At 45.7% G+C, this 26,656-nt stretch overlaps 1 protein-coding gene across 2 annotated transcripts in view; it reads right to left on the bottom strand.

The window, feature by feature from the left end:
* The window catches only part of PPCDC (phosphopantothenoylcysteine decarboxylase), a 108,837-nt gene that overhangs the window by 44,136 nt on the left and 38,045 nt on the right, over window positions 1-26,656 (bottom strand). The window contains exon 6 of one of the 2 annotated variants that reach the window (XR_008494037.2): window positions 16,216-16,499. Coding sequence is in view for 1 of the 2 variants with exons in the window: in XM_063652773.1 (XP_063508843.1) it covers window positions 16,486-16,499 (14 nt within the window). In the remaining variant the exon portion in view is untranslated. Of the gene's footprint in view, window positions 1-10,487; window positions 16,500-26,656 lie in introns of those variants that run through there. The other variant, XM_063652773.1, reaches the window with a different exon arrangement.

The raw sequence follows: 26,656 nt of genomic DNA, 5'->3' as shown, positions 1-26,656 counted from the left end.
ATACAAAACATTAGCCAGGCATAGTGGCAGATGCCTGTAGTCCCAGCTACTTGGGAGGCTGAGGCAGGAGAATGGCATGAACCTGGGAGGTGGAGCTTGCAGTGAGCTGAGATCATGCCACTGCACTCCAGCCTGGGCGACAGAGCGAGACTCCGTCTCAAAAAAAAAAAAAAGATAGGAGTAATAAATCACATACCATAAAATTCACCTTTTTAAAATGTACAATTATGGGCCTGGCGCAATGGCTCACACCTGTAATCCCAGCACTTTGGGAGGCTGAGGCAGGCAGATCACAAAGTCTAGGAGTTCAAGACCAGCCTGACCAATATGGTGACACCCCGTCTCTACTAAAAATACAAAAATTAGCCAGGCGTGGCTGCTCGCGCCTGTAGTCCCAGCTACTCGGGAGACTGAGGCAGAAGAATTGCTGGAACCCAGGAACCCAGAAGAATTGCTGCAACTGGAGGTTGCAGTGAGCCAAGATGGTGCCACTGCACCCCAGCCCGGGTGACAGAGTGAAACTCCGTCTCAAAAAAAAAAAAAATGTACAATTATGTATTTTTTACTATAGTCACAAAGTTGTGTAACCATCCCCACTATCTGATTCCAGAATATTTTTATTACACCAAAAGAAACCTGTATCTATTAGTAGTCAGTCTTCACTGTCTCCTATCTTCATACCCTAGCAGCCACTAATCTACTTTCAGTCTCTAGAGATTTGCCTATTCTTGGCATTTCATATAAGTGGAATTATAAAATATGTGGCCTTTTGTAGCTGGCATCTTTCACTTAGCATGATGTTTTCAAGGTTTATACAAGTTGTAGCATTATCAGTACTTCATTCATTTTAATGGGCAAATAATATTCCATTGTATGGATATATCACATTTTATTTAGCCATTCATCAACTGATGAACATTGGCTTGTTTCTGCTTTTTTGCTATTATGAGTAACACTGCTATGAATATTTGTGTACAAATTGTTGTGTAAATATGTTTCCATTTTGGGGGGTATATACCTAAGAATGAAATTGCTAGGTCATATGGTAACACTATATTTAGCTTTTTGAGGAGTTGCCAGACTTGTCCAAAGCAGTGGCACCATTTCACATTCCCACAGCAATGTATGAGAGTTCCAATTTCTCCACATCCTTGTCAACACTTGTTATTGTCCATCTGTTTTATTATAGCCGTCCTAGTATGTGTGATGTGGCATCTCCTTGTGGGTTTGACTTGCATTTCCCTGATGGATAATAATATTTACAATCTTTTCATGTGGTGTTGTCCGTTGGTATATCTTCTTTGGAAAAATATCTGTTTAAATCCTTTGCCCAATTTTTGAGGTATTTGTCTTTTTAAGTTGTAGTTGCTATTTTATATTCTGGATACTAGCCCCTGATCATATACATAATTTGCAAATAATTTACCTCATTCTCTGTGTTGTCTTTTCACTTTCTTGATAGTGTCCTTTGAAGCCAAAAGATTTCCATTTTGATGAAGTACAATTTATCTATTTCATCTTTTGTGGCTTGTGCTTTTTCTGTTGCATGTAAGAAGGCTTTGCCTAACCTAAGGTCATGAAATTTTATGATTATGTTTTCCTCTAAGAGTCTTAGAGTTACAGCTATCATTTTTAGGTATCTGAGCCATTTGCAGATCGGACTTAATTTTTGTATACGGTCTAAGGAAGGAATCAACTTCATTCTTTTGCATGTAGATATCCAGTTGTCCCAACATCAGTGATTTGATGACAAGATATTTTTCTCCGTTAAATTATCTTGGCACCCTTGTTAAAAAATCAATGGAATATAAACGTATGTGTTTACTTCTGGACTCTCAATTCTATTTCATTAATCTATACGTCTGTCCTTATGCCAGTACTACACAATGCTGATTGCTGCAGCATTGCAGGAAGTTCTGAAATCGAGAAGTGTAAGTCCTTCAATATTGTTCTTCTTTTTCAAGATTGTTTTAGCAATTCTGGGTCTGCTGCATTTTTATACAAATTTCAGAATCAGTTTTTCAATTTCTGCAAAAAGAAGCTGGGATTTTGAAAGTATACTACTACATTGTAAGTGTAGACAAATTTAGGGGGTATTGCCATCTTAACAATATTGTCTTCCAATCCATGAATATGGAATATTATTCTATTTATATAAGCCTTCTTTAATTTCTTTCAATGTTTTGTAGTTTGCAGCATATGAATCTTGTGTGGGTTTTTTGTTTTGTTTTGTTTTGTTTTGTTTTGTTTTGTCTTTGAGACGGACTCTAACTCTGTTTCCAGGCTGGAGTGCAGTGCCACAATCTCGGCTCACTGCAACTTCCACCTCCCGGATTCAAGTGATTCTCCTGCCTCAGCCTCCCGAGTAGCTGGGACTACAGGCATGCACCACCACGCCCAGCTAATTTTTGTATTTTTAGCAGAGGTGGGGTTTCACCATGTTGGCCAGGATGGCCTCCATCTCTTTTTTTTTTTTTTTTTTTTGAGGCGAAGTCTCACTCTTTTCTCAGGCTGGAGTGCAGTGGCACGATCTCGGCCCACTGCAACCTCCAACTCCCTGGTTCAAGTGATTCTCCTGTGTCAGCCTCCCAAGTAGCTGGGATTACAGGCATGAGCCACTGCACCCGACCAATTTATCCTTTTTTATGCTATTGTAAATGGAATTATTTTCTTAATTTCTGCAAGCTTGCTAAATTTATTATCTCTAATAGGTTTTTGTGGCTTCCATAAGATTTAATAATTATTTCCATAGAACAATCATATTATCTGAGAATAGAAGTAATTTTACGTCTTTTTCAACAGTGATGCCATTTATTTCTTTCATTTTGGGGCAGGGAGGGAGGACCTAATTTGCGTGGCTATTATTTCCAGTACAATGTTTGAACAGGTGTAGTAAGAGGAAAAATCCTTTCCTGCTGATCTTAGGGGTCAGACAGTTTCAGTCTTTCACCATTAGGTACTATATTAGTGCAGGACTTTTCGTAGATGATCTTTATCAGTTCAAAGAACTTCCTTTCTATTTCTAGCTTTCTGAGAATTTTTATCATATAAGGTATTGGATTTTTTTCAAATGCTTTTTCTGCATCACTGACCTGATTTAAAGCTTCAATCCTTTATTCTATTAATATGGTATGTAACATTGATTGATTTTCATATCTTCAGCCAACCTTGCCTTCTTGGGAAAAGTCCCAATTGGCCATGTTGTACACTCTTTTTCATATGTTGCTGTATTCAGTTTGATACTATTTGTTTTGAAGATTTTTACATCTATACTGACAAAAGATATTGGTCTGTAGTTTTCTTCATTTTTGTCTGTCTGTTTTTTCTTGTGATGTCTTTGTTTTGGGTATCGGGGAATTATTGGCTTCGTAGAATGATTTGGAAAGTGTTCTCTCGTTTTCTAAGTTTTGAAACAGTTTATAAGGAATTGTTATTAATTATTCTTCAACTGGGTCATAAAATTCACCAGTGAAGTCATCTGTGCTTTGGCTTTTCTTTGTGGAGAGTTTTTTGATTATGTATATTGATCTTGCATACTGTGATCCTGCTAAACTTGCTTGTTAGTATTCCTGGTTTTAAAGTACATTCTTACAATCTAGCAGTGTGAGTCTTCCTAATTTGTTCTTTTTCTCAAAATTTTTTGTGGATATTCAAGTTTCTTTGTATTACTGTAAATATTTTAGAATCAACATATTGATTTTTATGAAAATCCTGCTGGGCTGTTGATTGGGATTACATTAAATCTACTGATCAAGTTGGGGAGAGTTGGGATTTTAAAATATGGATTTCTCTGTCTCGAGGTGGATAGTGTAAAAAAGCAAAAAAGAAAAAATGTATATATTTTTTCCAACCCATTACCTCTATTTAGGTCGTCTTTAGTGTCTCTTATCAACGTTTTGTTGTTTTCAGCATGTCAATCTTGCATGTTTTGTTAGATTTATGCCAAGTATTCCTTGTTTTTTATGCTATTTAAAATGGCACCGTTTTTAAAATCCTCATTTTAATTGGGCATTCCTAATATATAGAAACATAGTGATTCTTCTCTGTTGATCTTGTATCTTGTAACCTTGATAAATTTACTTATTAGTTTTAGTTGCTTTTTTGTAGATTCTTTGTGATTTTCTACATAAACAATTGTGTATTCTACTAACAGAGACAGGTTTATTTCTTCCTTTCCAATCTGTAAGCCTTTTATTTATTTTATTTTATTTTTCTTGACTTCTAGCCCTGGTTAGGACCTCCAGTTGAATGCAGAATGGGAGTGGTAAGGGTGAACATCATTGCTTGTTCCTGAACTTAGAGTAAAAGACTTCAGTGTTATTTTTTGTTGTTATTGTTGTTGTTTTTTGAGACAGAGTTTCACTCTTGTCACCCGGGCTGGAGTGCAATGGTGCGGCCTCTGCTCACTGCAACCTCTGCTTCAGCCTCCCGAGTAGCTGGGATTATAGGCATGCGCCACCACACCCAGCTAATTTTGTATTTTTAATAGAGACAGGGTTTCACCACGTTGGCCAGGCTGGTCTCAAACTCCTGACCTCAGGTGATCCACCCGCCTCAGCCTCCCAAAGTGCTGGGATTACAGGCGTGAGCCACCGTGCCCAGCCGACTTCAGTCTTTCACTATAAAATACGGCAGTAGGTATAGGTTTTTTGTGGATGTCTTTCACTGAGTTGAGGAAGTGCCTTTTAATTCTTAGTTTGCTGAGAGGTTTTATCATGAATAAATGTTGAATTTCTCCCATGTCTCTTAACTTCTTTTTCGTATTTCACCTTATTACCTTTCTTTGTTGAATTCTTGGTAATTTCTTAAGCTCTACTTCTCAATTTACTATTCTGTCTTCACCTTTGTCTATTCAGCTTTTTCACTTGTCTTTAGAGTCTTTTTATTTTAATTATTGCAGTTTCATTTGTAGAAGTTTTATCTGGTTCATCTTTAAATATGCCTAATTAGGCTGGGCACGGTGGCTCACACCTGTAATCCCAGCACTTTGGGAGGCCGAGGCAGACGGATCACTAGGTCAGGTGATCGAGACCATCCTGGCTAACACAGTGAAACCCCATCTCTACTAAAAATACAAAAACATAGCCAGGCATGGTGGCATGTAGCTGTAGTCCCAGCTACTCGAGAGGCTGAGGCAGGAGAATGGCCTGAACTCAGGAGGCGGAGCTTGCAGTGAGCTGAGATTGCACCACTGCACTCCAGCCTGGGTGACAGAGCAAGACTGCATCTCAAAAAAATAAATAAATAAAAATAAATAAATAAATAAATAAATAAATATGCCTAATATTATTCATTTCTTTCTCATTATATTTTCAGTATCTTTTTTCACTTCATTAAATACATTAAAATACTTATTTTCTATTCTGTGTCTCATCATTCTATCTTATGCAGTATTTGTGGGTCTCACCCTGCTATTTATTTATTGTTTCTGCTGACTCATACTCCTTGTGGTTTGTTACCATATGAACTTATTAATTGTTAATTATGAGGTCATGTTTCTTGTAATTCTTTGTGGGAATTCTTTGAATCTGTGTTTAAAATATATTATTCCAGAAAGGCTTTTTGTTTGCTTTTGCCAGGAACCTAAAAGTACTTCCAACTCAGAACCACTTTAAACATTTTTTTGGCTTAGGGTTTTTCTGGTCATACAGGGAATATAATTTTGGGCTTTTCTCTGCATGAATGTTGGCTTTCAGACTTCCTTTTTACCCTGTATTGCTTCTCCAGCCACAACTAAGTGGATACAGCAAAGTCTTCTGTAGGTGAGTTTTTTTCCCTGTTTCTCCCCTAGGGTATTGACTTCTGAGAAGTCCCAAATTTGGAGGAGAGGAAGGGTCCTACCTCCCAGGACCAGACTTCAGGCCTTTTCTCCTCTTTCCTGATTAGTTTTGGGTCCCCTAAAAGCAGAGCCTCAGACAAAGGTTTTTGTGTAATTAATTTGGGACGTAATCCCAGGGAGTAGGAGTGAGGGCTGGAGAGAGAAACAAATAAAGAGGGAAGCCCAGGACAAGGTCGCATTATCAAGGGGACCTCAGGTGCTTGATTCCATAGGATCTTCCAAAGAGTCTTATGAAATGAGAGATACAAAAAAGACACATTGAGTATTTGCTTGTGTCACTCATTGGTCAAGAGTGGCCTCACAGACATGAAGTCCCCTGAACTTGGGGTCTGCGCATGCATAATGGTCCAGGGGATTCCCAAGAGCATCTGCCCTGTGTGACTCAGACAGGAAGGGACGGGTGGGCCCCATGTGCCCAAGGTGAGGCAGCACCTGCATGAGGCCCACAGAACACTCATCACCTCAGCAGTGGCCAGAATCAGAACTGGGGCCAAACAGACTGAAGTGGTGCCCAGGAGGTGCCTGGCACACTGGCCATTTACAATCCAGGGCCTCAGGAAGCACAGGCCCCGGTGCAGGCTCACACTGATGGGGTCATGCTCTTGTTATTCTGGCTTCTGACTGGTTCCCTGTTTAACATCCGTTCATCTGTGCTTTCACACAGACATATTTGATGTTTTATTCAGCATTTTTAGGAAGGGATTTCTCTATTCAATTAGTCTGCATGTTTCTGGATACAGAAGTAAATAGTCAATATTTTCAAAATGCTTCTATATGCATTTTAATATTCCTTTAAAATTCTTCTGAGTATTGAAATCAAGCATCCCTTTCTGGAGTTCCTATAATCCACTTTTGTGCCCCTAAACAGGCCAGTCAATAATGACAACAACAACATGGCAGGCCTCAGCTTTTGAACACCTACTATGTGCTGCTGTTATTGACTATATTACATTTCTATATGCTATAAACCCAATAATAATAGACATTGTTTTATACAATTGCTTTTTACAATTAGTTAACAGAAAGAAGAAATATGTATTTATACTGTCTTTTATACTTAATTACCAGCACTCTGTTTTTTCATATGGTTTTTGAGTACTGTTGGGGGTCACTTACTTAAATTCTGAAGAACTTCCTTTATTATATCTTGCAAGGTAGGTCTGGTAGCAACCAATTATGTTTACTTTTGCTTATCTGGAAATGTCTATATTTCATTTTTCTTTTTGGAATCTAGTAATGGCAACAGCGACCCATCTAGAGTGGCCACTGCCAAGACACCAGCTGCAGCAGGGAGGCATGGTCCTCACCTCTTGCTCCACAGAGCAGGCAGGAGCCCTGCCTTCCTGGGCGTGGCTGCAGCCATCCAAACCAGACTGAAGACTCAGGCATCCCTGCATTCTTGAGGGACTAGAAAGGCACCGCTTGCTTTGCAGGCTCAGAAGTGCCTGCTCCCGCTGCCTGGCTTCTCCCTGCTGTTGGCACCCACTCCAATCTTGGAGCAATGTTGGGACCAAGCCCCGACACCATGAACAGCAGCAGGAAGTGGACCAATTCCTGGGCAGAAGAAAACAGGTCCCCAGTGGGGCCCCACCTTCAGGTCAGGGAAGGCCTGAAGGCTGGGGACCAGGCTGCCAATCCCACAGCTGGAGTAAGAACTGGTGCCTTTTCCAGGCCACCATGGCTGCCCATGGACCAATCATTGCACACTTCCTCCCCTCTGAGGCCCATAAAAGCCCCAGGCTCAGCCAGAACTGAATAGACAATGGAATGACCAGCTGCAGAGACGAGCTACCCTCTCCAGGGCCTCCTCTCTGCTGAGAGAAGCAGACATCAGAGTGACCTGCCTGCAGAGGGGAACCACCCTCTCCAGGGCCTCCTCTCTGCTGAGAGTTGAACACTCAACAGGATGACCTGCCTACAGAGAGGAGCTACCCACTGTGCGTCTCCTCTGAGCTGTTCTGACACTTAATAAGGCTCCTCTTTGACTTGTTCACCCTTCACTTGTCTGCATTCCTCATTCTTCCTGGACACAGGACAAGAACTTGAGCAAAGGTGCCACCAGCCACAGGTTTCTGGCCATAAAATCGAAACCCCAAATATCCCATAACACTAGTTTTGCTGGAAAAGACTGTTGGTTGACAGGTTATTTTCAGCAGTTTGAATGTGTAATCCCACTGCCTTCTTCCCTCCATTTTTTCTGATGAGAAGGCGGCTGTTATTGATATTGGGATTCCCTTGGACATGACAAATCATTTTTCTCTTGTTTTCAGTGTATTCTCTTTGTCCTTAGCTTTCCAGAGTTTTAATAGAGTGTATCTGAGTGTGGCTCTCTATTACTTGGAGTTCCTTAAGATTCTTAGATGTGCAGCTGAGTGGTTTTCATCATTTTTGAGAAATTTTCAGCCATTGCATCTTCAAATATATGTTGTCTTCCTTTCTTTTTCTCCTCTTTCTGGTACTCCTATTATATATATTTTGGTGTATTTCATGATAGCCCACATTTCTCTAAGGCTTTGTTCATTTTTCTTCATTCCTTTTTCTCCTCGTTCTTCAGGTTGCATATTCTCTATCAATCTATCTTTAAGTTCACTGAGTCTTGCTTTTGCCAGTTCAAATTGATTACTGAACTCCTCTACTGGATTTTTCATTTCAGTTATTGTAATTTTCAACTTTGGAATTTCTATTTTATTTTTCTTATACAATTTCTATTTCTTTGTTGATATGCTCTATTTGATGAGACACTGTCATTATACTTTACTTCTTTATTTTGTTTTTTTTTTTAGACAGAGTCTCACTCTGTCACTCAGGTTGGAGTGCAGTGGTATGATCTCAGCTCACTGCAGCCTCCATCTCCCAGGTTCCAGTGATTGTTGTGTCTCAGCCTCTCAAGTAGCTAAGATTACAGGCATGCACCACCATGCCTGGCTAATTTTTTATTTTAGTAGAAATGGGGTTTCACCATGTTTGCCAGGCTGGTCTCGAACTTCTGACCTTAAATGATCTGCCTGCCTTGGTATCCCAAAGTGCTGGGATTACAGGCATGAACCACTGTGTGCACGCATGATTTTTATATTTTTAGTAGAGATAGGTTTTTGCCATGTTAGGCAAGCTGGTCTTGAACTCCTGGCCTCAAGCCCTCTGCCCGCCTCAGCCTACCAAAGTGCTAGGATTACAGGAGTGAGCCACCAAGCCTAGCTTTTTTTTTTTTCCAGACAGTGTCTTACTCTGTCACCCAGGGTAGAGTGCAAAGGTGAGATCATGGCTCATAGCAGCTTCAAAGTCCTGGGCTCAAGCACTCCTCTTGCCTCAGCCTCCCAAGTAGCTGAGACTACAGGCATGTGCCACCACATCTGGATAATTTTAAATTTTTTTTTTTTTGAGACAGAGTCTTGCTCTGTTGCCCAGGCTAGAGTGCAGTGGTGTGATCTCGGCTCACTGCAAGCCCCGCCTCCCAGGTTCATGCCATTCTCCTGCCTCAGCCTCCCGAGTAGCTGGGACTACAGGTGCCCGCCACCACGCCCAGCTAATTTTTTGTATTTTTTAGTAGAGATGGGGTTTCACCATGTTAGCCAGGATGGTCCCAATCTCCTGACCTCGTGATCCACCCACCTCGGCCTCCCAAAGTGCTGGGATTACAGGCATAAGCCACTGTGCCCGGCCAATTTTAAAATTTTTTGTAGAGATGGGGCCTCTCTATGTTGCCCAGGCTGGTCTTGACTCCTGGCCCCAGGCAATCCTCTCAGCTCAGCCTCCCAAAGTGTTGGGATTACAGACATGAGCCACCATGCCCCTCCTTCCTTTACTTCTTTTTTTTTTTTGAGACAGTCTTGCTCTGTCGCCAGGCTGGAGTGCAGTGGTGCGATCTTGACTCACTGCAACCTCTGCCTCCTGGGTTCAAGCAATTCTCCTGTCTCAGCCTCCCAAATAGCTGGGACTACAGGCACACACCACCATGCCCAGCTAACCTTTGTATTTTAGTAGAGGTAGGGTTTCACCATGTTGGCCAGGATGGTCTCAATCTCTTGACCTTGCGATCTGCCCACCTCGGCCTCCCAAAGTGCAGGGATTACAGGTGTGAGCCACCACACCTGGCCTCCTTTACCTCTTTAAGTGTGGTTTCCTTTAGTTGTTTAATGGCCGCTTGGAAGCCTTTGCCTGCTAAGTCTGACATTTGGACCCTCTCAAAGGCAGCTCTGTTGCCTGCTTTTTTCTTGTGTATGGGTCACATGTTACTGTTTCTATGCATGTCCCATAATTTTTTGTTAAAAATTATAATTTATAATATACTTATATATAGTATATACATAGTTATATATTATGCTAAAATAATATATATTTATAGTATAAAATATATTAACATTCGCCAGGCATGGTGGCTTGCACCTGTAATCCCAGCACTTTGGAAGGTCAAGGTGGGCAGATCACCTGAGGTCAGGAATTCAAGACCAGCCTGGCCAACATGGTGAAACCCTATCTCTACTCAAAATACAAAAATTAGCTGGGCGTGGTGGCACCACCTGTAATTCCAGCTACTTGGGAGGCTGAGGCAGGAGAATTGCTTGAATCCAGGAGGTGGGAGCTGCAGTGAGCTGAGATCATACTACTGCACCCCAGCCTGGGCAACAGAGTGAGACTTTGTCTCAAAAAAAAATAAAATAAAATATATTAATGTTTCAGATAATAAATTGTAGCAACTCTGGATACTAACCACTACCCCTCTGCCACATGCACACAGCTTCTTGTTTTTGTTGTTTGCTTATTTATTTAGTGGGCTGGCTGGACTATTTTAGGGAAGTTTATTTCCCGGCTGTGTGCAGTTTCTGACGTCATGCCTAAGAAGCCACAGCCTTGTGCGTGTGTACTGTCACCCTGGAATGACAATGGCTTTAAGATGGCTTTCTTTGTGTCTGCTCTTGAGCTTTCTGTTAACCTGTATATTAGTATCACACAACTGTTAGTCTCTACTAACTGCTGACTGGTTCCTCTATTGTTTTATAATCACTTGGGCATAAATTTCTCCACAGTCTGATCAAATTAAATTCAAGCCCCTTTGCTCTGTTGCCCAGGCTGGAGTGTAGTGGCACGAATATGGCTTACTCCAGCCTCGACCTCCTGGGCTCAAGCAATCCTCCTGCCTCAGCCTCCCGTGTAGCTGGGACCACAGGTATGTGCCACCATGTCTGGCTAATTTTTTTTTTTTGAGATGGGGTCTCACTTTGTTGCCCAGGTTGGTCTTAAACTCCTGGCCTCAAGTGATCCTCCCACTTTGGCCTCCCAAATTGCTGAGATTACAGGTATGAGCCACTGCATCTGGCCAATAAATGTTTATTTGCCATATGGCCTTAAGAAAAATTCCAGAGAATGTGAATGGTTGTTTTTAAAATTATTTTTCATCAGTTATGGTTGTTTTGTCTGCAGAGCTCCTCCTGCCAGCATTCCAGATGTCCTCTCCCTAAAATCTTCTCTTTAATCCTAGTGTTCTAAGATTTCACAATGATGAGCCTTGGTGACAGATTTTGCTTTGTTTTATATACATTCATTTTGCTAGGCACTCAGTAGACTCTCAATTAAGCACTTCTGTCATTTCCGAAAATGTTTATTGTGTTTTTAACTCTTTATCCCCTATTATCTCTGTCCTCTTTTTCAGGAAGTTGAATCAGTCAGATGTTGAATCTCAGATTGATCTAATTTTCTTATTTTTTGTATCCTGTTGTTCATCTCTGAGTCTTTCTGCGTAACTTTCTGAAAGGTTTCCTTGATTTTATCTTTCTACCACTCTCTCACATTTTAAATTCTTGTTCTCTGAGTGCTCCCCCTTCCATAGCATCCAGTTCCTGTTTTGTGGATGCCATATATCTTCCAGTCTCTCTCAGATGATCAACTGCAGTTTCTTCAACATTTTCTTCTGCTCTTTGCATCATCTTTGTTTCCTCTGAGTTCCATTTGTTCTGCTGTTTTGGCCTCTCTCTTACATATTTGGAGCTTCCCTCAAATCTTTAGAGAAGCTGAGCATGATGGTTCATGCTTGTAATCACAGCTACTCAGGAGGCTAAGGTGGGAGGATCACTTGAGGCCAGGAGTTCAAGACCAGCCTGGGCAACATAGCCAGACCCCCATCTCAAAAAAAGTCTCTGGAGAGGGGCTCCTTGGTGTGGGACAGGACATCTCGCCAAGAAAGCATGCTTATGGCCCCTAGAGAGTACATTCCATGGAGGAGAAAGAGCCAGCCTTGGAGTTGGATACACCTGGCTCAAAATCCAGCTCCATATCTGCCTGCTTTTTTATTCTGATTGGATAACTCCCCTGAGCATCAATTTCCTTCTCAGTAAAATGAAGATAGTAAGACATCCTGTGGATCACACAAGAGCAAGCAAGCACTTGTCAAAGAATAGACACTCCAGAAATGTTAACTTGTCAGCCTTCCCTTTCCAGAAGTTGATCTAAGGTACTTCAGTTGATCTAAGGTACTTACCACCTGCATTGACCATTGATGTTCATTTCTCTTCCTTCTTTTTCCCTCCCTCTTTGGCCTCATATGCTCAAGGCCATGCCTCTACCAATCATGGAGGGACAGACCATCTCTGATAATAAGACTTTGCCACCATGCTGCCTTAAGCAAGTGGTTAAGAAGACATATGTTGGTGTCTGGGATCCAAGGCCTGCATTGATCACTGAAATAGCAGATGTGACGTAAAAACAAAGATTTACCTAGCAGCCCCAAGCCTGGTGTGAGACCCCTATTTACTACAGTCAAAGAGGAGACAGGAACAATATGGTCTCCAGGACTCAAGAGTCCACCCAAGGGAAACCCTCCCAGTGACAACTGGGATCTGGACCCCAGAAAAGGGCTCTTTCTCTCCTCCTCAAAGATCTGGAGGGTTGTGCCTTAGAGCAAAGGAAGCATCTTCTAGTCTTCTGGCAGCCTGGAGACCTAGCTCTCCAAGACAGCTGTTGGACTTTATGCTCCATACACCCATGCTGCCCTGCTTTCCCACCCACCTCCAGCCACCTGCCATCCCCATCTTGCTGCTCAAGTCTAGGCTAAGACTCTGTTCCTTTGGTGGTATCATCTCCCTCGCTGGGCCCTGCACCAAGGAGAGGGAAGGGACAGGTTCCAGGGAAAGGGGGAAGCCAGCCAAGAAGGTCTTACCCTCCAGGTGAGAAGCTATGCATTCTGACCTCTCCCAGAGCATTCTGCACCAGGCACCTGACTTCAAAGGCTCCCCTAAGCACAGCCTGGCCCTATTCCTTCAGATCTCTGAGCCTGCCATGGTGGGCACTCAAGACAGGTGTCTCTGGGTCTGGGATGGGAGTTTGGGCAGAGCTATGCTGCAGCCTGTGTCCATTGGGCAGGGCATCCATACAAGGAGTTCCACACTCCTGAGCCCTCTGCTGAGAACGTCCGCCTCCAGCCCTGTGCATATCATCCCTGGGGTGGCAGGTCACCTGAGCAGAACCAGCACACTGGGTGCTCAGGGATCCTGTGCGCTCTGGTGACCTCATCCTCCATCTCTGTCACCTCTCCCACATTTCTGAGGGACAACTGGGCACAGATTCTGGAACACTCTGAGCGAACTCTAAACCCCTCCATCTAATGGGCCTCAGGGGCACTTCCTACGAGTACTGCACCATGCTAGGTTGGCAGGGTGAAACAAAAACAGCAAACAGGAGGGGTCCCGGCCCTCCAGCTAGTTGGAATGTAAGGCAATTATCTGCCAAGTATCCCACAGTAAAGCTGTGGGAGCCTAGAGGACGGAGCTTTTTGGGAGAATGGGCCTAAAAAAGTTCTCGAGCTTGATCTGGGTGGTGGTTCACAGGTGTGTGCACCTCTAAAAATCCATCACGCAGGCCAGCCAGGTGTGGTGGCTCTCACCTGTAATTCCAGCACTTTGGGAGGCTGAGGTGGGCAGATCTCTTGAGCCCAGAAGTTCGAGACCAGCCTGGGTAACATGACAAAACCCCGTCTCTACAAAAATTAACTGGGCATGGTGGCACAATCTTGTATCCTAGCTACTCAGGAGGCTGAGATGGGAAGATCACCTGAGCCCAGGAGGTCGAGGCTGGGTTGCAGCGAGCAGTGATTGCACCACTACACTCTAGCCTGGGTGACAGAGACAGACCCTGTCTCAAAAAAAAAAAAAATCCATCACGCTGTACACTTAAGATGTGTGCACTTTACCATATGTGTTATACTTCAATTTTTTTTTAAACTGTAACTGGCCCTGGTCTCAGAACTCAGCAGAGAGTAGAAAGGCCAAGCAGGGAGTGGAAGGTAGGTGGCAGGACCCCCAGGGAAGCCAGGTCTGGAGGCCCGGTGATGGCAGTGGGAAGGAGCCATGGGCATGGGTTGGAGCCATTACCAAGAAAGAAGGTGAGGGCCTGGGGACTAACATAACATCAGAGACAGAGGCAGCCAAGAGTGAGAGGTCTGGGGTATGAGAGCCAGGGCAGCCTTCTGTTTGGGAAACACCCAGAGATGACTGGGAAGTCCCAGTATGCACACAGTTGAAGGGGAAGTGGAGGAGGGATGTGTTGACTTCTCAGGTTTCGAATAGGTGAGGACTGTATGGCTGACAGCTGGAGGGTCCAGAGCACCAGAACACACTCAGGACTCTGAAAGGCAGGCCCTGGGAGATAACTTCAGAGGGTGACTAGCAGCAGGCAGCCCATGGGCCTGAGACCACCACCATCCCCAATCCCTGGTTTCCCCCAAAGCATTCTGAGCAGAAAAAAGACCTGAGTCTGCCCCAGACTAGCTTGGGTCAGCCCCACCATTTGTGAGGTCCAAAATCCTGTGTTTGGGGGACATGTGTGGTGAGTCTCCAGCACGAAGGTGGAAGGGAGGGAGCACACAGTAGATGCTCGAGCAATGGCAAGGACTGATTCTAGGCCACCCATGAAGCTAAGCAGGGGCCCTCTTCACACCTCTGGTCCTCCAGTGTCTCCTCAAACATCCCCAGAGCAGGAGGCTCACTCCCTCAGTCACTCCCTCCATTTCCATAAGCTCTAGGTGCCAGAACATTTTCCTTCTCTGGGGCTGAACTTTGCCTCCAGGTCATTTCTCAGAGTTCTAGGATAGACTCTTGTCCCCTGAGGCTGCTCTTCCCTGCTCATCCAGCCTGGCTTTTGCAAAGCCTTCATCATGCTGGCTCTTCTCCTGCAGATGTTGGGCAGCAGGGGCCCCAAAGGGACCACAATCCTTCAGATGCAGTCTAAGCCAGAAGGAGGAAAAATCACCTCCTTTGACCTGCATGCTATACCACTATTAATGCAGCCCAAGCTATTAGCTAAGGAGGCTACATGCAGCGTGTGGTTATCATTTAGCTGATGGGAAAAAGAGGGAGTTCTTGATTCCCAAGTACCACCTTGGCTTCCCAGAGCCTCTCCATGATCCCCACCCAGTCCCTGCCTCATTGGGCCCCTACCCAATCTGCCCTCCTTCATCCACTGCACTCTGCCCCACTCAAAACTTTTATGTGCCCCAGCCAGCTCTTCCCCTTCCCACGTTTGCACATGTAATAGCCTGGGTCTGAAATGCTCTGGTTCATCTTCCCCTGGCTAACTCCTGGTCACTCATCTTACTTCCACTCACCTCCTCCAGGAAGGCTTTCCTGAAAACCCCTGCCCTTGCCTAAATTAGGCTCCAAGGTTATCCCCTCTCAGTACCCCGTACTTTTCCTCCATGGTGCTTATTGGGGTGTCTACTCTTCCTTACCTGTGGGCAGCTATCTCAGAAAGGCCCCTGAGGGCAGGGAGCATGTGGATTCTTTTCCCCACTGTGTCCCCAGCACTGGGCACAGTGCCTAGCACAGAGCACATGTACATACAGTAAAGATGGACTGAGTGGACCTGTAAATGAGGCATCCTTGTTGATCTGGTTATGCAAAGCCCTTGACTGCCACACCACTCCATCCTCCCCAGGCTGAGCGAGAGGATGCAGCGTCAATCAAGAGTGTGTGCTTTGGGGCCGGGCACGGCAGCTCACGCCTGTAATCCCAGCACTTTGGAAGGCCGAGGCGGGCGGATCACGAGGTCAGGAGATCAAGACCATCCTGGCTAACATGGTGAAATCCCGTCTCTACTAAAAATACAAAGAATTAGCCGGGCGTGGTGGTGGGCGCCTGTAGTCCCAGCTACTCGGGAGGCTGAGGCAGGAGAATGGCGTGAACCCAGGAGGCGGAGGTTGCAGTAAGCTGAGATCACGCCATTGCACTCCAGCCTGGGCGACAGAGTGAGACTCTGTCTCATAAAAAAAATAAAAAGAAATCTGGGCCTACGTTGCAGCACGGCCGCTTACCAGCGTGCACCTGTAGTGACTTCATGTCTCGGAACCTCAGTCTACTCACTGGTAAAATGGAGATGGTGACAGTACCCACCTCACGGGATGACGGATGTGATATAGTCGCACGTGCAAGGGCCCAGCATGAGGTGCTCAGGACAGGAGTCTCCTTTACAGGGCACTTGCGTGCGTGGTGTGTGTGTGTCCCAGCCACCTCGAACAAGCAGGGCAGGGTAGGGCTTGCTCTGCTGCAGATCCAGAGCAGCGGGGTGGTGACCAGGCTCACCTCTCAGGCGTGGCTTGCTCTTGGGATACTCCCTTCTCGAGTTGGGCCATCGTTGTTCTCTCTGGTGGCTTCAGAGCCCCATCATCTTTGTCCCTCTGTAAGAGCCACAGGGAAAGGGCACCATTACTGTCTTCATGTTCTGACTGAGCAAGCAGAGGCCTAAGCCCCAGCTGCACAGGCACCCAGTTCCTGGCCCCCATCTACCCCAGGCCTGGCTACTGCCCCTCCCAGGGCGCTCAGGAGGCTGGGTGAGTCTGGTCTGCCACAGACTTGCTGAGGAGAGGGTTCCAAGTCCCTGGCCTCCCGTGCTCAGTCGATTAGGAAAGCGTTGCTTTTTCTCATGTCCCTCTTTCCTGGAACCACCTCTAGGGATAAATAAGAAAACTTGACATAACCCGAGAAGTCCCTCTAGGCCCAAACCCCACACCCTGGTGGACCTCAGCTGCTTCTCTGTGGCATGTGAGACTGTTGGCCAAGGCCGTTTCTGAGCAGAAGGGGAGGGGGTGTCAGCCTTTGGCCCATCAGAAAAATAACCCCATTTTCAAGGGGCTGACACTTGAGGCATCAATGAAAACCCCTGGAGCATCTTCAGGACAAATGTAAAGCCACAAATGGCACAATCCAGTGCCCCAGCCACCCCATTCCCTTTCAAGGGCCAATACAGGCTCCACCCCTTTGGGAAGCTTCCCAGATCCCCACCATGCCTGCTGTGGCCCATCTGGACCCTTCCCCCCTCAAACTGAACCCCTCAGCTTCGGGCTCCGTAAGATAAGGCTATCACTGCCTCCACCTACTGATACCCTAAAGCCAGACCAAGAATCTGGGTTGGGCGTGCTATCTGGCCCCCAGGGCTTTGCACACCCTGCATCCCACTCCCACCCTCATCACCCTCTTTGCTAACGCCTACACCTCCCTTAGAATTCAGCCCAGGCAAAACTTCCTCTGCTCTCCCTCTGCCACCCCTCTGCATTCCCCAGGCCTGGCCTGCAGGCTGGAGGATGCCCTGCAGGGCTCAGGACCCTGGTCTAACCTGGGCTTACTCATCTCTGTTGAGGTATCCCTCACCACCAAGCTGGTCTATCGGCTTGTCTGCCTACTTCACTGAACTAGAAGTGCCTTGAGGGCAGGGCTGGCCTTGGTCCAGAACAGTGTCTGGAACAGAGTTTGAAAAATGAATGAATGAGACTGTGAGAAACACGCTCACCTGTCCAAATCCAAAGAATGGACTTAGCGGCATGAAGAACAGCAAAAGTGAGACTTTTAATAGTGGTCTTGCAAGGTCAGGTGTCTAGCAGGCAGGCACACCCAGGACAGTCACAGCAGGTAATTTATCTCCTAGCACACAAGTGCCTCCCCCAGTTCCTCATTGGTCGAGTACTATGGAGTTACAATCTTCCCGGACATCACCTAAGTTTCATTATCCCCCTTATAAGGTTATACCGTGTCCCCTTTCCCACTTAAGTTTCAATTTCCCAATAATGAAACTTGCTTCCCTTTTATGGGCTGACCCCTCCTCTACATTCTGTTTGCTTATTGTGACCTTCTAGGTGCACGGCCCATGCAGTTTGCTACATTTGCAGGCTGGCTGCCAATACTTAGATTTATCACGCCTTGAAAAGGGACCATGTAAAATGTTTTCTCACAAATTCCCTCCCTCTTTTCTATTGACTTCCTTTGATCTCATTTTCATTTAAACCCTTTTGGTCCTTGAATTGCTCTAGAAGTTGTTTACTTTTTTCTTCCTTATAGGAGAGTGAGTTTAATTTGGTTTCTAATAGTAGCAGGTTATTTTGCTGGTAAGTCATGGGCATTTGTTTATTAATAGCTGTTTCAATTCATCTCTGTGCTAGTCCCCTCACACAAGGGATAATACAATATCTCACTGCTGTTAAGACTCCTGCACAGTTATGAGAGATGGAAGGATTGAAGCTACCATGCCTTCCCATTTTCCAAACCAACCTTCTAGCTAACTCATAAATGGGTCATTAATTCCAGCATTTTTTGCCAGTTCATTGGCTAGAGTTGTTAGTCCTTATAAAGCTTTTGCGATGGTCCCATCTGGGGCAGTATTGCTGGGAATGAAAGTACATTTCCCACCCAGCATAACATATACACCCCCTTTTTCTGCTAGTATCATGTTTAGCGCAAGCCTGTTTTCTCAGACCATTCAGCTGGTGGCATTTAACTGGCTAGCCACTCCTTTGAGAGTGTCCCCAGTATAACTGATGAATCTCTGTTGATTATAATAGATGTAGTTAATCTAATTCACATTCTTATTAGTGGCTGACCACCAGAAAGGTGCTGACTCAAACCCAGCAACTATTTGGTTTCAGGCCTTAGATTTATTAGGCACCCCCCTAGGGACTCCTATTGAGTTAACTTATATATTAAGATTAAAAGAATTTGTCAAATATCTCTGGTTTTGGTGGCCATGTGTATTTTCATCTATTTTATGGAATGCCAGGGTGAAGGGAATGGCCAGTTGGACTAAAGCACAAGTCCCGGTCCAGTTGGACTGTAACAGGTTACGGAGGTTCCTTTTCCCATAATACTGCCAGACATTAGCCTGGGTATATGGAGAGCTGAGTAACTGCCACTGCTTGACTCACCAGTGATGTTTAGGATGTGGGCACAAGTTGAGAGTTCTCCCACGGGCTTATTGAACCCTGCCCCCTGCCTAGAGAGGCAAGAGGAATGGTTCATATTCCCTATAAAGAATGAGGGGATTGCTCTGGGATCTGACCTCCACAATGCAGGAAAGAGCAATGACAGACTCCTACAAGTCTCATTTCCTCGTGCATCCTTGTCCTGATATAGAGCCAACATGCAACACATTCCTTTAGGATCAGTATTCCATTTTAGGGGAAACGGACCCACCTGCACCTGAGGTCGTCCCACAGTACACGCATAGCAGTTACTCTTGTTGAGGGCTTGTACCAAAAATTTGACCCATTTGACCCAGGCATTTATATCCTCACACCCTGTCTCAATTTCTAAGGTTTGCCTTAAATCTTTTACTTCAATTATTTTTACCCTTTTAGGGTTATTATTTGATGGACTAAAGTGTTTATTAGGGTCTAGGGTTGGAATAGTCCCAAGCAAATGGGAAGGTGAGATCTTGATTAGTTTGAGAACAAATCACCCTAGGGGTCTTTCCCTGTGATCTCTGCCGCTAACCCATATACCCCAGACGCTGCTTTTGGTTTTTGGTGTAGAAAGGCTGGATTGTAAATGATGATGAGTATAGGAGTGCATTTTTTTTTTTTTTTTTGAGACGGAGTCTTGCTCTGCGGCCCAGGCTGGAGTGCAGTGGCGCAATCTCGGCTCACTGCAAGCTCCGCACCCCCCAGGTTCATGCCATTCTCCTGCCTCAGCCTCCCAAGTAGCTGGGACTACAGGCACCCACCACCATGCCCAGCTAATTTTTCGTATTTTTAGTAGAGATGGGTTTTACCATGTTAGCCAGGATGGTCTCGATCTCCTGACCTCATGATCCACCTGCCTCAGCCTCCCAAAGTGCTGGGATTACAGGCGTGAACCACAGTGCCCGGCCTAGGATTGCATTATAAATTCTGTCAGTTATGGCCAGGCATGGTGGCTCACACCTGTAATCCCAGCACTTTGGGAGGCTGAGGCGGGCGGATCATGAGGTCGGATTGCATTATAAATTCTGTCAGTTATGGCCAGGCATGGTGGCTCACACCTGTAATCCCAGCACTTTGGGAGGCTGAGGCGGGCAGATCATGAGGTCAGGAGATCTAGACCATCCTGGCTAACATGGTGAAACCCCATCTCTACTAAAAAATACAAAAACTTAGCCAGGCATGGTGGCAGACGCCTTTAGTCCCAGCTACTCGGGAGGCTGAGGCAGGAGAATGGCATGAACTGAGGGGCAGAGCTTGCAGTGAGCCGAGATCAGCCACTGCACTCCAGCCTGGGTGACAAAGGGAGACTCTGCCTCAAAAAAAAAAGAAAAAAAATTCTGGCAGTTATTTGGCAGGGAGCCCTTGGGCAGATGTAGTTTATTCTTTAAGGGTCTCCAGCTTGGAGTTACCCACCCCATGTTTACTGTCCAGCCTTGAAATTGGGTAGTCCACCATATATTATCCCAGCTGAGGTAGGGTGATGCCCTACTGTAACCTGTATTTGGTTTAGGGCAAAGATATTTATCTGCCTGTGAGATCTGTCTCTGATTTTTTAAATTTCCACAAGGTAAAACCTGGCAGGCATTAAATCTTATAGTCTGGGGTGCTACCGTCTTGGTCACATTAATCACCAACCTGACTGGGTAGAGAGGAGTCCCCTGCCAGTTTCCATTTTGACCTTCTGCTCTTTGTATATTAGCCCATCCCAGCCATGTTAATTTCCAGAAATGGGGCCAGCTCATGTTTTCTTTTTAGATTTTTCTTAGAGTTCACTTTAAGGGTTCCTTAAAGTTAAGAGTTAAAGTTAGACTCGGGCACTTTCCACTGGTCTTTTTCCCTCCCTTCCGGGGTCTCTTTTACCAGTCCCTTGACTTGAATATAGTGAGTCCACCTCCATTCAGCTGTTTGCAGGGCCATCTCAGTGGTCAGGAGCACTTGATAGGGACCTTTCCAGCTTGGGTGGAGCTTGTCTTATTTCCAAGTCTTAATCAGCATCAAGTCACCAGACTGGAAATGGTGAACCACAAACTTAAGAGGTGGAGTTTGAGTTAGAAGTCTTTTTAACCTAAGGGATGACAGGGTGGAGGATATGGCCAGTATATAATTTCTTAAGAATTGATCCTTGGTTTCCATAGTAGGGAGATCTGTAGCTCTGCCTAAATACAGGAGCCCATATAATAACTTGTAAGGGAACAATCCCAAGTCTTTTACTGGAGCTGTCCTAATCCTGCGGAGTGCTATTGGGAGACATTTGGTCCAAGCATTTTAGTTTCTAAGATTAGTTTGGTGAGATGCTTTTTGAGAGCTTGATTCATTCTTTCTACCTTTCTAGAGGAAGGGGGATGCCAAGGGGTGTGATAATCCCATCTAATTTGTAAACCTTCCATAATTCCCCTTAACACCTTTGAGGTAAAGTGGCTCTCATTGTCTGAATCAATATTTTTCACCAGGCCAAATCTAGGTGCAATCTGTTCTAATATTATTTTGACCATATACCTGGTGGTGGCTGTTGGGAGGGAAAAGGCTTCCACCCAGCTGGAAAGGTGATCTACGATCACCAGTAAATACTTTCGTATTTCTACTTTGAGCATTTTTGTAAAATATACTTGAATGCTTTGAAATGGTCTTAGTCCGGGAGGTCTTCCTCCTGTGGCCTGTTTTCTAATTACCTTTTGGTTTATGCTTTGACAAGTTACACAATTTCCACATACTTGTTTAGTGAGGGTATAAGTCCCTATACACCCATAATTCCTAATGTTATAGGAGGCAGAAAGAAATTTAGGTAGACAGGGTAAAGTGAGTCCCTGGCAGAAAACTTTCCTTCTAACAAAAAGCAGCTCAGAAATAGCTCCCTTTCTAACCTCATGCAGTTCAAAGAAATTACTTCTCTTCTAACAAAGGGCAGCCTGAAAGCTGAGCCTGTAAATCACAGATAAAGAGCTCAAGCACAGAAGGAGGGGGGTTGGCGGGGATCGAGATTGGGGGGAAGTCTCCTGGGTAATCACCAAACTTCACACTCATACAATGGGCCCCAGTAAAAACAGTGGGCCTTAATAAGCACATTCCTTTCCCTTTAGGCACACTAAGATACAGAAGCCAAAAGCGGACTGGGGTGTGGGGGTGGGTGCCTGAAGTTGCAAGATGCCTGGAACAGACACAGACACTCTCCCTCCCAGATAAATGACACAATTGGGTAAAGGCTGATAGAAACTCTGCTCTAAACAGATAGCACATCTGGTCACAACTAAATCACTGGGCCCTAGGAGGATGAGACATCCCCTCCTCACTAGCCCCCTCCTCACTAGCCCATTTATGAAAACTCTGACATTTTTATTGCAACTTGGCAACCCGCTCAGGACCCCCCCTTCAACGCAGAGCTGCTCCCTCCCCCTGGCCACCAAATTCCTGCTCCAAACCCGCTCCACCTGTGCAACCCCGATCTCCCCAGCTGCAAGACCAAGAATCCTGGCATCCGCCCCAGCCAACAAGGCTGCCTCACTAAGTATTGCATTACACAGAGCCTGGGGTCCCCAGTGACTCCCTTTGTGTACTATAGACATTAGTTCTTTTATCAGGGGTTTACTCACACTAGCTCTCTCACACTGTCCACCTTTATTTCAGCTGTCTGCTCCTGCTCTGTGACTCCTGCCACCCCTCCACCTGCAGCTGCACTTCCTGGCCCACAAGGCCAGCTCTTAGTTACAGAGTTAACTTTTAAAAGGCTTTGCCTTACTGGGTTCTCTGAACTTAATCTGGAGTTTTTGGTTTTTTTTTTCCATCTGATCTCTGGCCTCTGCAGGAATGCAGAGGGAGTTTTCTCTTTTTCTTGTTGAATCTTGAATGCCTTTGAGACATTTTGTGTCCTAGGAGTGGGCTCCTTGACCCCTTTAACTATCAGTTCTCTGAGATCCTACATTTGGGCCTGGTCCCTGGGATCATTACTATCCCATTTGGGATTGACATTTGGAAGTTTTTTGTTCGACTGTCAAGACTTCTTGCCTGGGAGGGTGTTGCCTCTCCCAGATAGTCATGGCCACTCTCCTAATCATTCCCTTTTCTTCTCCTATGAACAGGATATTTAAGATAGACATCATTTCAGCCCAGGTGTAAAAGCTGAGTCCTATGACTTTGTCCAGTTGGTCTGCTAAACCAAGGGGATCTTCTAGGAGTGGTTTCATTTCCTTCTTGAAATTCCTAACATTAGTACTTGTAAGAGGAGCATTTACAAAGCCAATCTCTCCCTGTCCCATGAGAACTTCCCTAAAAGGGAACATGCTAGATGCCTGCTGTGTGGAAGGGATAAGGAAGTTTTCAATATCCCTCTTGCACTGTTCTAATTCTTTTTTTTAATTTGGATAAGGATTTAAAGAAGCAGTTGGTTCAGCTTCCCCATGGTCTCCAGGTCTTTCTTCCTCTAACCCTCCTGCTGCCCCTTGATCTTCCTGTCCCCTATTTTGTGAGACATATGGAGGGGGCACGCATGACAGGGGGTCCCAGGGCTTTTCCCTGGGTGAGGGCTTTTTACTAGGCTCTTTTTCTTCTTCTTTGAAGGGGAACGTGGGGGCTAATTCCTTGATCCAGAAGAGAGCATAACATCTCTTCTTGTGAGGATGGGGTTTTATCATTCACATAGAGAATTAAAACTTGGCACACCCAATCCTCATCTGAGCCAAACTTGGGCCAAAAGACTGAAGGCTTACAAATGGGGTCTTTGGGCCAGATAAAACAGCAATGCTTTATTATCTTTTGCTTTTCCTTGTCCCTGGTTCGAGGGTTGTCCCTCCAAACCTGCCACATTCTCCCCAAAGGACTATCTGGGGGAATGTCAGAGGAGTCTCTTTGGCTCCCTCTTTCATTTGTCCCCTAGGCCTAGAATTCCTGTTTCCCATTTTCAGTCAGTCTCTGTGTCTGAGTTTCCCTGTGTACTCAACCCCCCCTTACTGGAGGTTTCTTGCACACCCCAAGAATCGCTTCATCCGTGTCCAGCCATTTCCCTCTCAGGAGAACAGAACCACAGATTAGGACTCCACACTCACTTTGTATCTAAGATATGTCTCAGTCACACACACACTCAACCGCCAAAAATGCCCAACCACCAAGGCAGTACTTACAGTCCAATTTTCCACCTTGGCTCACGCACAAGTTTGCCTGGTTGCCACGATGCCTGCTTTTCTCCCTGTGTCATCTCAACTGTCTCCTGAATAAGTCTTGGGTTTGTCTATGGCTTCTGTGGGGAGCCGGGATGCCCGACAGAGCAGGCCACCTAAATTGAGTAGGACGTGTCTCCCCTCTTGGCCAGAGTCCCACTCCATGCAGGCACAGAGATCCCAGACAGGCCCCCAGGTTGTGAGAAACATGCTCACCTGTCCAAACCCAAAGAATGGACTTAGAGGCATGAAGAACAGTGAAAGTGAGACTTCTAATAGTGGTCTTGCAAGATCAGGTGTCTTGCAGGCAGGCACGCCTGGGACAGTCACAGCAGGTAATTTATCCCTTAGCACAGAAGTTCCTCCCCCAGTTCCTCATTGGTTGAGTACTATGGGGTTACGATCTTCCCAGATATTGCCTACGTTTTCTTATCCCCCTTATAAGATTATACGCCATCCCCTTCCCCACTTAAGTTTAGATTTCCCAACAATGAAACTTTTTTCCCTTTTATGAGCTGACCCCTCCTCTACATTCTGTTCGTTTATTGTGACCTTCTAGATGCATGAGCCCTGCGGTTTGTTACATTTTCAGGCTGGCTGCCAGTACTTAGATTTATCATGCCTTGAAAACTGACCACTTGAAATGTTTTCTCACAGGCCAAGCATGATGGCTTATGCCTGTAATCCCAGCACTTTGGAAGGCCAAGTTGGACCGTCTGAACTCACGAGTTCGAGACCAGACTGGGCAACATGGCAAAACCCTGTCTCTACCAAAAATACAAAAAAATTAGCTGGGCATGGTGGGACGCACCTGTGGTCCCAGCTACGGGGGAGGCTGGGGTGGGAGAATCACTTGAGCCTAGGAGGCGGAGGTTGCAGTGAGCCAAGATCGCACCACTGCACTCCAGCCTGGGTGACAGAGTGAGACCCCATCTCAAAAAAAAAAGAAAAAAAATGAATGAATGAAAGGAGGTTGTGGATGTATGGGGACAGTGGGATATGGAAACTCCCTGTACTTTCCACTCAGTTTTGCTGTGAACCTAAAACTACTTCAAATAACTTTACTAATTAAAAAAATTAATAAATGAATGAAGACATACGATCAGCCCTTGCTTATGCAACTTTGGCTTGCAGAGGCCTCAGGCCACTGTGCTTGTGTGAAGTACCGCAGGCAGACTTGTCCCCCTGAGAGCCAGCACTGGCCCAGGCCCGGGTACGAGCAGGTGCTATGATCCACCTGACTGGATGACCGGTGGCCTATTTCCTACCCATCTGCCTGTGATGTCGTAAGTCAAGGTGATTCCAAAGGCCATCTGAGCTTTGGCCTGTGCCCTCCATTTTCTATGCTATGGCCACTGGTCCACTCTGAAGGGTCAGGCTGGCTTGTGAATGGAGCAAGAACTAACCCCTGAGGCTTACAAATTCTGCATGCATGCATATGCTTGCACACCTTCTGCTGCTAATCTGGAGTATTCCTGCATCCCAGACCACCACGATTCTCTGAGTTCCAGAGAGACTGAGCCAGGGCCATGGCAGAATCTATAGACCAGAGGGGACAGTCCTGGCTCCAGGATACCTGCCATTCGATGTATCAGTGTTCTCCAATCATAAAAATGGGGCAACTCAGGGCATGACTTCTTTCCTAGAAAATTCCCAGGCAAGCCTCTGCCTTGGTCACGCCTTCCTGGAAGCCCAGGATGATCCTTGTGGAAGCCTGGGGGGCCTCTACCCTACCCTAAACCCCCACTACACACTCACCTTCTTTTGCAAGCCAGCCCTGGGAGAGGCCATACAGAGACTTCAGGGATTGCCTGGTGACTGGCCTGTCACCCTCCAAGACCCAAGCTTCGTTCCCTCCAGCTGGCCTCCTCCTCTGGTCTTCCTCCAATGGCCCTGGGCCTTGGAGGCAATATGACTCACAGAAAGAGCAAGGGCTTGGAGCCTGCCAGAGCTTCCTCACTTACTAGCTGTGGGACCTTGAGGAAGTTAAGTAACCGGTGGGGCACAGTGGCTCACGCCTGCAATCCCAGCACTTTGGGAGGCCAAGGCAGGTGGATCACCTGAGGTCAGGAGTTCGAGACCAGCCTGGCCAACATGGTGAAATCCTGTCTCTATTAAAACTACAAAAAATTAGCTGGGCGTGGTGGTGCACACCTGTAGTTCCAGCTACTCAGGAGGCTGAGGCAGGAGAATCACTTGAACCCGTGAGGTGGAGGCTGCAGTAAGCCAAGACTGCACCCCCAGCCTGGGCAACAGAGCAAGCCTCTGTCTCAAAAAAAAAGAAAGTTAAGTAACTTATTTGAACCTCAGCGTCCTCATTTGTCAAATTCTTGCTCTCAGGAGAAATGGCCAGGGGACAACAATACCCACCTTAGGGTTGCTGTGAGAATTAAACTGTAAATGGTGGCCATTGCTTCACAGAGCATGGCTTCCCTCTGGTGCTCTGTGAGTAGTGACCAT

This window comes from Pongo pygmaeus, chromosome 16 (genome assembly GCF_028885625.2).
Source record: "Pongo pygmaeus isolate AG05252 chromosome 16, NHGRI_mPonPyg2-v2.0_pri, whole genome shotgun sequence".
NCBI classification, from domain to species: Eukaryota; Metazoa; Chordata; class Mammalia; order Primates; family Hominidae; genus Pongo; species Pongo pygmaeus.
This window is presented reverse-complemented; position numbering and strand designations above follow the sequence as displayed.